The following is a 15,962-nucleotide window of genomic DNA, read 5'->3' on the forward strand; positions in this document are numbered from 1 at the left end:
ACATGACTACTGGAAAAACCATAGTTTTGACTATATGGATCTTTGTCGGTAAAGTATGTCTCTGCTTTTCAATATGCTATCTAGGTTGGTCATAACTTTACTTCCAAGGAGCAAGCTTCTTTTAATTTCATGGCTGCAGTCACCATCTGCAGTGATTTTGGAGTCCAGGAAAATAAAGTCTGCCGCTGTTTCTACTGTTTCCCCATATATTTGCCATGAAGTGATGGGACCAGATGCCATGATCTTAGTTTTTTGAATGTTGAGCTTTAAGTCAACTTTTTCACTCTCCTCTTTCACTTTCATCAAGAGGCTCTTTAGTTCCTCCTTGCTTTCTGCCATAAGGGTGGCGTCATCTGCTTATCCAAGCTTATTGATATTTCTCCCTGCATTCTTGATTCCAGCTTTTGCTTCATCCAGCCTGGCATTTCTCATGATGTACTCTGCATATAAGTTAAATAAGCATTACTTTGCCAACAAAGTTCCGTCTAGTCAAGGCTATGGTTTTTCTAGTAGTTGTGTATGGATGTGAGGGTTGGACTATAAAGAAAGCTGAGCACCAAAGAACTGATGCTTTTGAACAGTGGTGTTGGAGAAGACTCTTGAGAGTCCCTTGGACTGCAAGGAGATCCAACAAGTCCATCCTAAAGGAGATCAATCCTGAGTGTTCATTTGAAGGACTGATGCTGAAGCTGAAACTCCAATTCTTTGGCCACCTGATGCGAAGAGCTGACTCACTGGAAAAGACGCTGATGCTGGGAAGGACTGACGGCAGGAGGAGAAGGGGACAACAAAAGATGAGATGGTTGGATGGTATCACCGACTCAATGGACATGAGTTTGGATAAACTCCAGGAGTTGGTGATGGACAGGGAGGCCTAGTGTGCTGCAGTCCATGGGGTCACAAAGAGTCAGACACGACTGAGCAACTGAATTGAACTGAGCTGAACTCCACATGTAAGTTAAATAAGCAAGGTGACAGCTTTGACGTACTCCTTTCTCAATTTGGAACCAGTCTGTTGTTCCATGTGCAGTTCTAACTGTTGCTTCTTGACCTGCATACAGATTTCTCAGGAGGCAGGTCAGGTAGTCTGGTATTCCCATCTCCTGAAGAATTTTCCACAGTTTGTTGCCATCCACACACTCAAAGGCTTTAGCATAGTCAATGAAACAGAAGTAGATCGTTTTCTGGAATTCTCTTGCTTTTTCTATGATCCAGCAGATGTTGGCAATTTGATCTCTGGTTCCTCTGACTTTTCTAAATGCAGCTTGAACATCTGGAAGTTCTCGGTTCACATACTGTTGAAGCCTCACTTAGAGAATTTTGAGCATTACTTTGCTAGCATGTGCGATGAGTGCAATTGTGTGGTGGTTTGAACATTCTTTGGCATTGCCTTTTTTTGGGACTGATTGAGAAGTGACCTTTTGTAGTCCTGTGGCCACTGCTGTGTTTTCCAAATCTGCTCACATGTTGAGTGTAGCACTTTCACAGCATCATTTTTTAGGACTTGAAATGGCTCAGCTGGAATTCCATCACTCCACTAGCTTTGTTTGTAGTGATGCTTCTTAAGACCCACTTGACTTTGGACTCCAGGATGTCTGGCTGTGGGTGAGTGATCACACCATCATGATTATCTGGGTCATTGAGATCTTTTTTGTATAGTTCTTTTATGTATCCTTGCCACCTCTTCTTAATATCTTCTGCTTCTCTTAAGTCCATTCCATTTCTGTCCTTTATTGAGCCTATCTTTGCATGAAATGTTCCCTTGCTATCTCTAATTTTCTTGAAGAGATCTCTAGTCTTTCCCAGTCTATTGTTTTCCTCTATTTCTTTGCATTGACCACTGAGGAAGGCTTTCTTGTCTCTCCTCGCTATTCTTTGGAACTCTGCATTCAGATCGGTATATCTTTCCTTTTCTCCTTTGCCTTTCTCTTCTCTTCCTTTCTCAGCTATTTGTAAGACCTCCTCAGGCAACCATTTTGCCTTTTTGCATTTCTTCTTCTTGGGGATGGTTTTAGTCACTACCTCCTGTACAATCTTATGAACTTCTGTTCATAGTTCCTCAGGTACTTGAATCTATTTGTCACTTCCACTGTATAGTCATAGGGATTTGATTTAGATCATACGTGAATGGTCTAGTGGTGGTTGTCCCTACTTTCTTCCATTTAGTCTGAATTTGGCAATAAGGAGTTCATGATCTGAGCCACGATCAGCTCCTGGGGATGGATTTGTAGGTCTGGTTGTATAAAGCCTTTGGGTGGGAACTGATCCCAGGATGATTTGGCCTAGAACAGTAACCCCCTGTTCCAGGCACCTAGGAAGCTCTGTATATTTTTCCTTATAGAGATTTTTGGGTTTTTTTGTTTTCTAATCAGTTTGGCCCATTGTCCTTGATTTAATTTAATCTAGGAAACCCTTACAAAACAAATCTTAACTTTTCTTCTACCAGTTAGCATTTAGAGGTTATATAGTTTAGCATTTAGTGGGTTATACATATAACAAAAATGGAGAAGGAAAGGTATTTTATTGTGCAGTTTTAACAATGATAACTTTATGTATTTCTGTTTGGGGTATGGACTCTATTACAATCTTTGGCACCTCTGTTATAATCTTTGGCATCTCAGTTCAGTTCAGTTCAGTTCAGTCACTCAGTCATGTCCAACTCTTTGCGACCCCATGAATCGCAGCACGCCAGGCTTCCCTGTCCATCACCAACTCCCGGAGTTCACTCAAACTCATTTCCATTGAGTCAGTGATGCCATCCAGCCATCTCATCCTCTGTCGTCCCCTTCTCCTCCTGCCCCCAATCCCTCCCAACATCAGGGTCTTTTTAATGAGTCAACGCTTTGCATGAGGTGGCCCAAGTATTGGAGTTTCAGTTTCAGCATCAGTCCTTCCAATAAACACCCAGGACTGATCTCCTTTGGAATGGACTTGTTGGATCTCCTTGCAGTCCAAGGGGCTATCAAGAGTCTTCTCCAACACCGCAGTTCAAAAGCATCAATTCTTTGGTGCTCAGCTTTCTTCACAGTCCAACTCTCACATCTATACATGACCACTGGAAAAACCATAGCCTTGACTAGATGGACCTTTGTCGGTAAGGTAATATCTCTGCCTTTCAATATGCTATCTAGGTTGGTCATAACTTTCCTTCCAGGGAGTAAGCATCTTTTAATTTCATGGCTGCAATCACCATCTGCAGTGATTTTGGAGCCCCCCCAGAATAAAATCAGCCACTGTTTCCACTGTTTCCCCATCTATTTCCCATGAAGTGATGGGACTGGATGCCATGATCTTCGTTTTCTGAATGTTGAGCTTTAAGCCAACTTTTTCACTCTCCTCTTTCACTTTCATCAAGAGGCTTTTTAGTTTCTCTTCACTTTCTGCCATAAGGGTGGTGTCATCTGCATATCTGAGGTTCTTGATATTTCTCCCGGCAATCTTGATTCCAGCTTGTGCTTCTTCCAGCCCAGCATTTCTCATGATGTACTCTGCATAGAAGTTAAATAAGCAGGGTGACAATATACAGCCTTGATGTACTCCTTTTCCTATTTGGAACCAGTCTGTTGTTCCATGTCCAGCTCTAACTGTTGCTTCCTGACCTGCATATATGTTTCTCAAGAGACAGGTCAGGTGGTCTGGTATTCCCATCTCTTTCAGAATTTTCCATAGTTTATTGTGATCCACACAGTCAAAGGCTTTGGCGTAGTCAATAAAGCAGAAATAGATGTTTTTCTGGAACTCTCTTGCTCTAGAGCTCTACAAATCTCTGATGATCAAATACTCGGATATTGGTTTGAAACTCTTGTCAGCATCAGTATCGCTTAGGATGGTATAACTGCTGAGAGAAGGTTTTTGTTCAAAAATCCTCATTGAAAAAAATGAGTAAACTGAGGCTCGGAGAGGTGAATTTTTATTCTCAGGTCTATGGGAACAAATATGTGATATTTATAAATTTTAGATGAATATTGATGATGATAAAGGTGATGGTTATAAATCATCATATTTGACTGTCATAATATCCCTGGAAAATGGTGCAGAGGAAGTGTTAAGTGAGCCTGCCCTGATGCATGTTTCTTAGCAGGATTTTCTGTATTCATGTCATCTTAGAAAGGACTATCCTTTAAAAGTGCAATGTAATGATTTAGTGCCAGGCTCTGCAGTCAGATTTCCTGGCTCTGCCACTTAACCTTGAATAACTGGATTAATTTTCTGCACCTTGATGTTCTCATTTGTATAAGGGAGACAACAGTAGTTTTTACTTCATAGGGTTATTAGGAAGATTAAATGAGATAATATGCAGAATGCTTAGAAAATTGTATGGCTTGTAATAAGCACTCAGCAGTGCAAGCTATGGTATTATTTAAGCTGTTTTTAAGGGCCCCCCCCCTCAAGAGATTCCTTGACTTATTTATGCTTTTGCTTTGCCTATATGGGCTTACATATTTATTTAAAACCATAATCCTGTATCAGAATGATTTTGACTTCAAGCAAAGGTAAACACAACTCAAAGTGACTTAGCAGTGAGGAAATCTATCCTCTAACCCAACTATTAACTCTAGAGACTGTCCAGTCTCCAGGGTTGGTTGGCCGGTTCATTCTCTCTGCTGCACCAGCCACTGTGGGCTTCATCCGACAGCTGATTCCTTCAGCTTTGCAAGATGACTGTGAGTCAATAAAGATAGTGTTCCATTCTTGCCTGAAAAATCCCATGGACAGAGGAACCTGGCAGGCTACAGTTCAAAAGGTTGCAAAGAGTCAGACAAGACTGAGTGACTGAGCACACAAACAGGAAAAAGAGAAAGGCAATTCACAAGCATGAAATACAGGCCATTCCTTCTGATCAGGAGTACAGGGTGTGCACGCCCTCTTCTGTACCGCAGTTGCCAGGAGACTGTCCTGGGCAGGTTGACTTAAGCCTGGCCTCCCGAGCTGTCACTACCAAGGAACATGGGATTGCCATGCACTGGGCCTGCTTGGTTAAGCCTAACCCCAGAGTTAGGGCTGGGTAGAGACATGAGTGGCACCCCACTCCAGTACTCTTGCCTGGAGAATCCAATGGATGGAGGAGCCTGGAAGGCCGCAGTCCATGGGGTCGCTGAGGGTCGGACATGACTGAGCGACTTCACTTTCACTTTTCCTTTCATGTATTGGAGAAGAAAATGGCAACCCACTCCAGTGTTCTTGCCTGGAGAATCCCAGGGACGGGGGGGCCTGGTGGGCTGCAGTCTATGGGGTCGCGCAGAGTCGGACACAACTGAAGTGACTTAGCAGCAGCAGCAGAAACATGAGTAGAACTGGGTTCCCTCAGGAAGAACAGAGGGAGAAATGGATGCTGAGTAGGCAACCAACCATGTCTGATGTACAGATACAGGTTTGGAAAAGCAACATGATTTTGGATAACCATAATGGAGAAGGCAATGGCACCCCACTCCAGTACTCTTGCCTGGAAAATCCCATGGACGGAGGAGCCTGTTAGGCTGCAATCCATGGGGTCACTAAGAGTCGGACACGACTGAGCGACTTCACTTTCACTTTTCACTTTCATGCATTGGAGAAGGAAATGGCAACCCACTTCAGTGTTCTTGCCTGGAGAATCCCAGGGACGGGGGAGCCTGGTGGGCTGCCGTCTATGGGGTCGCACAGAGTTGGACACGACTGAAGTGACTTAGCATAGCATAGCAATGATTCTTAGATTCTTGTCATTTTTATAACAGATTATGTAAAAATGTCTTTTATATCGAAGGTTAACTAATTCCATTATTTGTATGTTTCAGAAAATGTTAGCAAACTCAAGAAACTTGAATATTTGAATTTAGCTTTAAACAACATTGAAAAAATTGAAAATCTGGAAGGTAAGAACTTTCTTCTAATAATGTATTAGTAATTAAAATTGATACTTAAAATTAGACTTAAACAGTATTGCTTAAACAGTAGATAGACTTTTAAAATTAACATTTTTACCTCAGTTTTATATTTGTTATTCTTGTTGGAAAAAGTCAGATGATAATAAGATACATAAATTCAAAAGTGGAAGTCGCTTTGGCCCCTTCCTAACCCAGCTTCCTTCCCCAAGTCAGTGGTATTAACCCTCTGGTGTATAGAAGGTTATTTTACTACATTTTGCTTTCTATCAATGGGATCATACTATGAATATTGTTTTCAAAATGAATTTCTTTCATGAAATTGCCTTGTTTTTCTGATATCCGGGAAAGGTGGGGAGGTCTGGGTAAATGGAATGATTGTAGACGGAGTTATGCAACCATTGATCTGCAGATGGACACTTGGGTGGTTCCAGCATTTTGCTCTAACAGCTTGGCTGCAGTGAGCATCTTTCTACATTGCACTCTGTGTACATGTGTAAATTTTTTTCTAGGGTAGATTCTTAGAAATAGAATTCCTTGGTTTTAACATGCATAGTTTTGGAAAATATTGTTCTCCAAAAAGGTTGCATTGATTTCCACTTGTACTGGTGGTCAATGTGAATACCCATTTCCCCCCAGCTTCACTAATGCTTTTTATAAGCAATCTTTTCTTAATGATCAGAAGACATTGTTCTCTAGCAAATTTTAAAATTTGTACCTCACTTATTATTATTGATCTTCCATATAACCTTTCAGATATTTATTGAATATTTATATTTTTTCTTCTATGAATAACTGTTTCATAGCTTTTGGCCATTTTTTATACTGATTTTTCTTCACATGCTCTTATACATTCCAGATATTAATACCTTGTTATATATGTTATAAATCTTTTCTCTTGAGTCTGCTACTTTTATTTCAATCAAGATGCTGGTATTGTTCAGAAGTCTTATTTTTGAAATGGGTATACTTCAATTTATCAGTCTTTTTCTTTCCTCTTTATGATTTCTGAATACAAATATATTCCATAAAAGTTCTAAGTATAATAATTTTATTCTTTACATTTAATCTCTCTAATGTACTTCAGATTTATCATGTAAATGTTTCTAAATGGAAATATTTGGACCACTTAGTACTTTGAAATTGAGACATAATTTATGTAACAGTCTATGGGGTCACAGAGTCTGACATGACTTAGTGGCTGAATAACAACATAAAATTCACTGTCTGAAAATACACGATTCAGTGATTTTTAGTATATTTGCAAGGTTGTGGACCCATCTGCTGCTGCTAAGTCGCTTCAGTCGTGTCCGACTCTGTGCGACCCCATAGACGTCTGGCAGCCCACCAGGCTCCCCCGTCCCTGGGATTCTCCAGGCAGGAACACTGGAGTGGGTTGCCATTTCCTTCTCCAATGCATGAAAGTGAAAAGTGAAAGTGAAGTCACTTAGTCGTGTCCGACTCTCAGCGACCCCATGGACTGCAGCCTACCAGGCTCCTCTATCCATGGGATTTTCCAGGCAAGAGTACTGGAGTGGGGTGCCATTGCCTTCTCCGTGTGGACCCATCATCACTGTCTAATTCTGGAACATTTTCATCACCCCCAAAGAAATTCCCATATTCATTAGCATTCACTACCCATTCACTTCCTATCCCAGCCCCTAACAACCCCTCATCTGCTTTCTGTCTCCATAGATTTTCCCATCCTGATCATGTCATGTGAGTGGAACCAAACAATATATGGACAGTATTTGGTCTGCTGACTTCTTAGCCTAATGTATCCAGGGTCCATCCATGTTGTAGGATGCATCAGTACTTAATCCTTTTAAGGGCTGAATAATATTCTAATAATGATAATAATATTCCAAATAATGATAATGATATTCAATAATATTCCAATATGGATACACCTCATTTTGTTTACCCTGTTCATTAACTGATGCATATTTGAGTTGTGTCCACTGTTTGGTTATTATGAGTATAGCCTCTGTGAACATTAATGTATGAGTTTCTGCATAAACATATGTTTTCTGTTAGTTTAGTATACCAGGAAATGGAATTGCTGGGTCATATGGTAACTCTGTGCTTAATTCTGTTTTCAGGAGCTGCCAAATGTTTTCCAAAGCAATCACACCATTTGCCATTCCCACTAGCAATTTATGAGGGCTCCCGTTTCTCTGCATCCTGATGAACACTTGTCATTTTCGGTTTTTATTTATTTGTTTTTGTAGTAGCCATTCTAGTGGGTGTGGGGTGGTATCTCATTGTGGTTCTGATTTGCATTCACCTAATGACTAATGAGTTTGGGCATTTTAAAAAATGTGCTTATTGGCCATTTGTGTGTCTTCCTTGGAGAAATCTTTATTCAAAATCTTTGCCCATTTTCTAACCAAGTTATTTGTTGTTCGACTGTTGAATTGTAAGACTTATTTTTATGTTTTGAATGCTAGAGTCCAATCAGATAAATGATTCGTTGATATATTCTCCCATTTTGTGGGTTTTCTTGTCAACTTTCTCATTGGTGTTCTTTGGAACCGAGTGGTTCTTTCTTCTTAAATAACTGCGTGTGAAGTCGCTCAGTCGTGTCCGACTCTTTGCGACCCCATGGACTGTAGCCTACCAGGCTCCCCATCCATGGGATTTTCCAGGCAAGAGTACTGGAGTGGGTTGCCATTTCCTTCTTCAGAGGATCTTCCCCACCCAGGGATCGAACCCGGGTCTCCTGCATTGTAGGCAGACGCTTTACCGTCTGAGCCACTAGGGAAGTCATTATGTCAATGTGTAAATAACTTTATTGAGGTTTAATTGATGTACAGAAACCTGCAGACGTTTAATGTATACAGTTTGTTGAGTTTGGACCTGTGCACACACACGTGAAACCATCACCACGATCAAGGTAACAGGCATGTCCATCACCTATTTTCTCTGATCTCCCCTAGAACCTCCTTTAATCTAGTAGAACCTCTTACTAGATTGATCTTCCATGTCGCTTCACCTGTATTCCTTATTTAAACCCTGTTGTCTTGTTGTTCTATGTTCTGGGAGGTTTCCTGTGTTACTTTGGAGGCTTCTATTTTGTGCTGTTATTTTTTTCCCCTCAGTGTCTAGTAACACTCTGTGTCTGCTGAAACCGCAAAGGGTTTGGTTGATTAGGTACCTGTGTGGGCTTACTCTGCAGTTGTGAGGTTGTGTTTACACATCCAGCCTCTTGCCTAGCTGGCAGCACCACGTGGACTCGGTACGAGTGGGCAGGGGCGTGGAGCAGGCAAGCTGCTCTCCCCACTCTCCTCCCATCTGCCAAGAGCTAAAATTAGGAGGACATTGCTTAGGTTATGTTGGATTTTAGCCTATTTGTCTCACAGTGTCGACATTGGTATTTCAGTGGCCTTCGAGGTTGTATATCAATAAAGACATAAATATTCGTCATACATTTTTAATGTTCATCCTCAAAACCTACAGCGTCATCACTAAGAAAGTCCCCAGACCATCATCAGTGCTGGAGCTGAGATGGTTGTTTCCATCACTGGCATCTTTCTGCCTTAGGAATGGGGCCTTTGCTCCCTCTCAGATACCACTCTCCAGCCTGCTTACCATAGTCACATGTGAACACATGAAATAACAAAATCTGCCTTATATCTATGTTCTGTAGTAGTGAAGTGTCAGTCTATGATGTCAGAGAAAATTTAAGCTCTCACTCTCAGTTGACTTGTCCAGGGCTTGTTCTTTTACTTAGCAAAGAATCCGAAAGGAGGTGGAGAGTTCTGGGTTTTGCGGTGTGTGTTGGCCACAGACCACTAGAGGGCAGCATTGTCACTATCGTCCTGGAGCTTTGGGAGCTTGGTCCGCAGTGGACACTTCCTCGTTTGGTGCTCTGCCTTCCAGCTCTAATACAGATGCACTGGGCTCAGGGTTGCCTGCGGAGCTGGGCAGTAGGCAGGGATGTGTGCCTTATCTTCTGGCAAATGTGTACTTTTTGTTTAATTTAAATGTTTGAGGTAGAGAGGAGGGTGTATATACGCAGCTCACCTACTTGAGTCAATCTCAGTGTGATCTTAAACGTAAGCTGGGTTTTTGTTTGTTCGTTTTGCTGGATGGCAAACCATAACTGTATCCCTCTTTCTTTTTTTTCTTATTGTGGATTCACCAGGATAGAATCAAGTGCCTATTTTTTCCCATCGCTCCTCCTCACCCACCCTAGCCTGGGGAGACAGGAGGGGCTTCTGTGAGGGTCAGCTCTCGCCCTTGGGAAATCACCGTGTTGGTTTCAGCGACGTTCAGACCCCTGTGGTCCACTGAGCTGGATCTTCTCAGCACAGAGGATAAAGGGTGGGACTCAGCTGAAGGCAGGGGTACCCTCACTCCAAAGAGGAGGTTTTCTCTGGCTGGCTAGTTCAGCAGGAATTGTTCTTTCAAATGGCAGATGTGGCTTAATTGCTTATGTGTAAGCCTAGCAGAAGAAAAATTAAGATTCATCACTTTGAAAAACATAATGAACATTTGGAGGGTTCTGCATCTACAAAATTACAGCAAAATCCAAAAATTATCTGAATTTTTTAGTTTGTTGGAGTCTTCCAAATGTCAGTCTTTTCTTATATGGAAGAAAATGTAGTGAAAATATCTCTCAAGTGTCCTAAAGTAAACTTAAGAAATACCAGGCAACCTGTATCTTAAGTCAGACTACCCCAGATATATCCTTTACACTTCACAAAATCCATCTAACATTTTCTTTTTGCTAATATAAACAAACCTACAGGCACAGAGATATAAACTTAATTATATTTATTTGTCTAGTTTCATATTCATTCTTCATATAGTGGCTGAGTTCACATTATTATGATTTAATGACTGAATTATCAAGTATATTGATGTGTTTTAAATAACTTTATTTTTTGGCACTTGAGGTGTTTTTAATTATGTTTGCTCTTGTGAATAGAACTGTTCTGAACAGTTTTGTACAAATTACCTGTTCCCAGTTGATGTATTTGACCAGGACCTTTTCCTCCCCAATGAAATTCTGGATCAAGAGAAAAAAAAAACAAAAACACCTAAGAGCCTATTTTATGTATTGATAGGTTGAATGCTGAAAAAATATATATATTTGTATATGATAACCTTGTCAATATATTTAAAATTCAGTTTTGAAGATAGGAAGTTACTGAGTTTCCTTCACCTATGTAGCTGAATCTCAAATATATAAGAGTGTTGAGTTGTTCTTGTGTATTTTAGATATTCATCTTTTTAATAATTCATATTTTACCTTAGTAATACAACACAGTGATGTCAAAGTGTATCACAGTGTATCAAAGTGATACAGTCTGATACAAAATGAAACAAATCATGTCTAATACAAAATGGTGATGACATCAATAAATTCTAGATGTAAAGAAGGCAGAAAAGCTGTTTTGAGGAGTAGAAAGTGAGAGAAAATGTGGAGAATTCAGTCTGGACATGTTGAATGTGGAGTATCTTGCAGACATGTAGAAACAGGAGTGTGATGTTCAGTTGGATGGTCAGATATGGGTTTCTTGTTTGGGAGTCATCAGAATCTGGGGTTAGTAAAACCAGTGAACATGACTACTGTCATCAGGACCATAAGGAGAGGGGAGTATTGGGTCATTGATGGAAATCCCCACTGATGGGGTGGAAAAGCCTGTAAAAGATCAAGAGGAATAAACGACATTATAAAGGAGAACAAGGAGAAAGTAGTATCCCTGTTTCAAGACAGTTGGAGGATTTATAAGGGACAGTCCATGATCAGTCCCATGATATGCAGCAGACTCTTCGAGTGACATAGTGTGTTGAAGAGGGTCTATTAGATCTGTCAGTGGGACGGTCTTTGGTCACCTTTAGAGGAGCAAGTCTACTAGAATAGTAGAATGTTGGAGGTGGAAGCCAGCTACTGTGGGCAGAGCCCACGGGGATTGAGATAGAAGAACCAGTGAACGTAGAGTCAAGGTGGCTTGCGATGTCTCAGCAGGCATTGCCTACCTCTGAGTTCTGCCTTCCTCTCTAGATTCACTTCTTGGTGCCTTTGCACATTAAAATTTTTTTTCTGCAATTTTCTTCTTTTTTCCACACTGTACATAAGTTTAAAGTGAAATACCATGGGTATTTTTATCACTTTATCCTGAAGACCTGGGTCAGCAACTTATACATAGGTACCCAGTAACTTCTGAATAGATGGATGGATGAATAGAGGGTAAGAATCTATATCTGGAAGCGCTAAGTTAGAACTAACTTATTTGGAAGAGACTGGTTTTGGGTATGACTAGAGAGGAGGGACGGAGAAGGTGATGGCACCCCACTCCAGTACTCTTGCCTGGAAAATCCCATGGACAGAGGAGCCTGGTAGGCTGCAGTCCATGGGGTTGAGAAGGGTCGGACACAACTGAGTGACTTCACTTTCACTTTTCACTTTCATGCATTGGAGAAGGAAATGGCAACCCACTCCAGTGTTCTTGCCTGGAGAATCCCAGGGACGGGGGAGCCTGGTGGGCTGCCATCTATGGGGTCGCACAGAGTTGGACACGACTGAAGCGACTTAGCAGCAGCAGCAGCAGAGAGGAGGGACACGTGGGATTCTAGACAAGGTGGAGACAGGTGCTAAGATCAATAAGAGGGTGAGAACACTGTCATTCAGTGGGATTGGCTCCATCATACAGCCTTTAGAAATGAGAAGCACCTTGCCATCAGCGACACGATTGCAGAGCTCTGAACCAATCTGAATTCTGATTGAATTCAGAACCAAGCTGGTTCATATTGGTGAAGTTAATATAAGATATCAAGAACTGAAGTTTACCCTAAGTTTTATAGCCACAAAATGATGACAGAAAAGCAGTGTATAATCAGGAAGCCTGTAGGAAAAGTGGAGTATGTAGAAGTTTGAAGAAATGAGCACAGAGCAAGATAGAACTGGGTTGTCAGCTGGCGATGGTTCTCTAGATATTGATGCCTACCAAATCTGCCATATTAATCCAGCACCTGTGAGCTGGTCGCATGGGGAGACAGCCTTATGTGAACCTCTCCCACAGGGCCGCCGTAGAAACGAGGTCAGCTCTTCTTTGGCTGGTAGTGAGGAATGGTAAACTCACTGCCCGCGGAAACTGTAGGCACGTGTGCTAAGAAGCCACATGAGAACCAGGCAGGTGATAACTGGGCTGGTTCTCATCCTGCTGCTGCTGCTGCTAAGTCGCTTCAGTCCAACTCTTTGCAACCCCATAGACCGGCAGCCCACCAGGCTCCCCTGTCCCTGAGATTCTCCAGGCAAGAACACTAGAGTGGGTTGCCATTTCCTTCTCCAGTGCATGAAAGTGAAGTCGCTCAGTCATGCCTGACTCTTCACAACCCCATGGACTGCAGCCCACCAGGCTCCTCCATCCATGGGATTGTCCAGGCAAGAGTACTGGAGTGGGGTGCCATCGCCTTCTCCAGTTGTCATCCTAGCTCATGGTTATCAAAGCTTCCTAAGTGGCAGGCACTGTGCTAAGTACTTCACACGAATCATCTTTTATTGTCTTCACAAGCATCTCTGAATCGGGTACCAATACTATTGTAATTGCAGATGAGAAGACTGAGGCTTGTGACTTTTGCAAAATCACACAGCAAGGATGTGTCAGAGTTAGCACTTGAACTCAGGTCTGTTGAATTCCAAGGTCTCCACTCCTAACTACCAAGTGCTCATGGAATTCAGATGAGAGGAGTCAATTCAAACTTGAAATTGATTCAAATTTCTATATCATCTGGCTATCTGTGGGTCCCATTTACTACAGAGTCTGCTCAGTGACTCATCCTTTTTCCTGTCATCCCTCTGAGGACCACACTTGTTACATTTGTTCACACCTTCGGTTCAGTGCTCGGTGATCTTGGAGCCATTGCGTCTCTTTGGTGACTTTATAAAGATGAATTCTGAGGCTTGATTTTATGAAATGCCTTCTGTTTGGGGGAATTCTCGCCATCACCCTTTGTGTTGAGATGAGTCCTAACCACTGTACCTGGTGAAATTCTCAGGCAGGCAGATTCCAGTGCCTTCTTTAAAGGGACGTTTGTTCTGATGCAGCACCCACCCCAGCAGCAGCTTATACCTGACCTTCTTCACCCCAGTTAGTAACTGAATCCAAATGTCAACAGCCCAGAGTTTGCCGATGTGGGCGGGAAGAGGATTTCCTTCGACCTGAGGGACTCAGGGATTGAAAGTAAAGGGAGACACAGAAAAGTGAATCAAGACTAAGCCTTTTTTTTCTTTAACATGAAACAATTTTATTTATTTTAATTGGAGGATAATTACTTTACAACATTGTGATAGTTTTTGCCGTACATCAGCATGAATCAGCCACAGTCATGCATATGTCCCCTCCCTCTTGAATTCCCTCCCACCTCCCTCCCCACCCCATCCTTGGTCAGCAGTGCAGTTAGTGAACAGACTTCAAATACCTGCAGCTGTTACTTCTGTGATGTGCTACTGTACACGTTTTAGTATCTGGGTGATTTTTCGGGCTTTGTTTTCTTTTCCTTTCTCCCACCAGGCTGTGAAGGGCTGACAAAGCTTGACTTGACGGTGAATTTCATTGGAGAGCTGAGCAGTGTTAAAACCCTTCAAGGCAACATCCACCTGAAGGAGCTCTTCCTCATGGGAAACCCCTGTGCTGACTTTGACGGCTACAGACAGTTCGTGGTGGCAACTCTTCAGCAGCTAAAGGTATGCTTTATCTCCATGATATGAAATTCTCATAAAAAATGAAAACAAGAAGCTACACAGTGATTCCTGATTTATTCCCAGCATTTTCAGAGAATGTGTTGTTTTAGAGAATGGAATATTCCAGAAAAATCAAAATGAATTCTTTGGCTCACTGAACTTTAAAAGTTTTTTTAATAACTCTAATAAAGTTTGGAAAAATAAACGGGCATATTTTTCTCCTTTCTCATTCAGAATGCACAGAGTTGAATTGAACTTTCTTGATGAGTTCAAGTCATTGTTATAGAGGGCGTCCATTATCACTAAGAGCTCACCAAAAGCTCAGGGCTTTTGAGGTGGCTACATGGGCTCCATCCCTGGGTCAGGAAGATCCCCTGGAGGAGGAAATGGCAACCCACTCCAGTATTCTTGCCTGGAGAATCCCATGGACAGAGGGGCCTGGGTGGGCTACAGTCCATGTGGTCGCATAGAACTGGACACATCTGAGTGAGTTCATACTCTTAAATTCCTGTGCCTTTTTTTTTTTTTTTTTTTCACAAAGTGAGTTTTTTATTAACTCACTCCCTATGTTAATTCTCAAGCTCTCATATACTTTGGAATACTTAGACAGGTTTTGTGTTCACTGCTCCCCTGTCCCCGCCGTCCCCCTGCCCAAGTACCCCATTTGGTGGGTCTGATGGGCACCCAAGAGTTTGCATTCAGAACAGGCTCTCAGGTGACTCTGATGCCACCGGTCCAGGGACCTCATTCAAGAACTGCTACTCGGTGTGTGAATTTCTTCTGCCGCATCTCCCCATATCTGATAATTTTGCAAACCAGGAAACAACACAGTTTCTACAGAAATCCTACACCCGAGAACATTTAAGTAATAGTATTAATGTTTATGTGTTATAACTCCAAGAGCTCCTGACCTGCATGTGTTGGTCTGAAACCTCTCGACTTCTCCGGTGAAGTGTGGAACTGGCCTCTGTATGCAGAGGGCAAGGAGAGGCTGGAGAAAGGGGCAGCCTCTCCGGAGACAGACTGGCAGGTGGTGGGTCTAATAAGCAAGGAAGCTTCCTTACCAAGCTTGTTCTGGGCAACAAGATGAGTAGGGCTCTGCACCTGCCAGCTAGACTCTCACAGGTTTGTAGAGAGGCCTTCACTGGGTTCAGTCCAGAGGGTCTCAACAGAACCTTCCGCTCTCAAGGCTGCGCCCCTGGAACAGCTCCTAGTGTGGGAACGATGGGCAGAGCATACCTTGCAGGACAGGGGAGGGTGAGGAGCCTGTGATCGTCCAGGTCCATCTCGCAGGCCAGCAGTCGCATCTTCTCGGTGACCCACACCCCCAGCAGTGGGAGCAGCATTTTGCCTCTGCAGAGAACTTGTGGAGACCCTGGCTTTCTCCCAGGCCTTGTCGTCCATCCTCA

General features: G+C 42.4%; 1 protein-coding gene and 1 non-coding gene across 5 annotated transcripts in view; one reads left to right on the plus strand and one right to left on the minus strand.

The window, feature by feature from the left end:
* The window catches only part of DNAAF11 (dynein axonemal assembly factor 11), a 70,938-nt gene that overhangs the window by 14,128 nt on the left and 40,848 nt on the right, over window positions 1-15,962 (plus strand). For 3 of the 4 annotated variants that reach the window (XM_005900735.2, XM_070382769.1, XM_070382770.1), the window contains exons 3-4: window positions 5,775-5,852; window positions 14,384-14,556. In XM_005900735.2, the coding sequence (XP_005900797.2) occupies window positions 5,775-5,852; window positions 14,384-14,556 (251 nt within the window). The remainder of the gene's footprint in view (window positions 1-5,774; window positions 5,853-14,383; window positions 14,557-15,962) is intronic. The other variant, XM_070382772.1, reaches the window with a different exon arrangement.
* On the minus strand, window positions 8,554-8,625 carry TRNAC-ACA (transfer RNA cysteine (anticodon ACA)). Its single transcript has one exon. It is a non-coding gene; the product is annotated as a tRNA-Cys (tRNA).

The sequence above is a fragment of the Bos mutus genome, chromosome 14 (assembly GCF_027580195.1).
Source record: "Bos mutus isolate GX-2022 chromosome 14, NWIPB_WYAK_1.1, whole genome shotgun sequence".
NCBI classification, from domain to species: Eukaryota; Metazoa; Chordata; class Mammalia; order Artiodactyla; family Bovidae; genus Bos; species Bos mutus.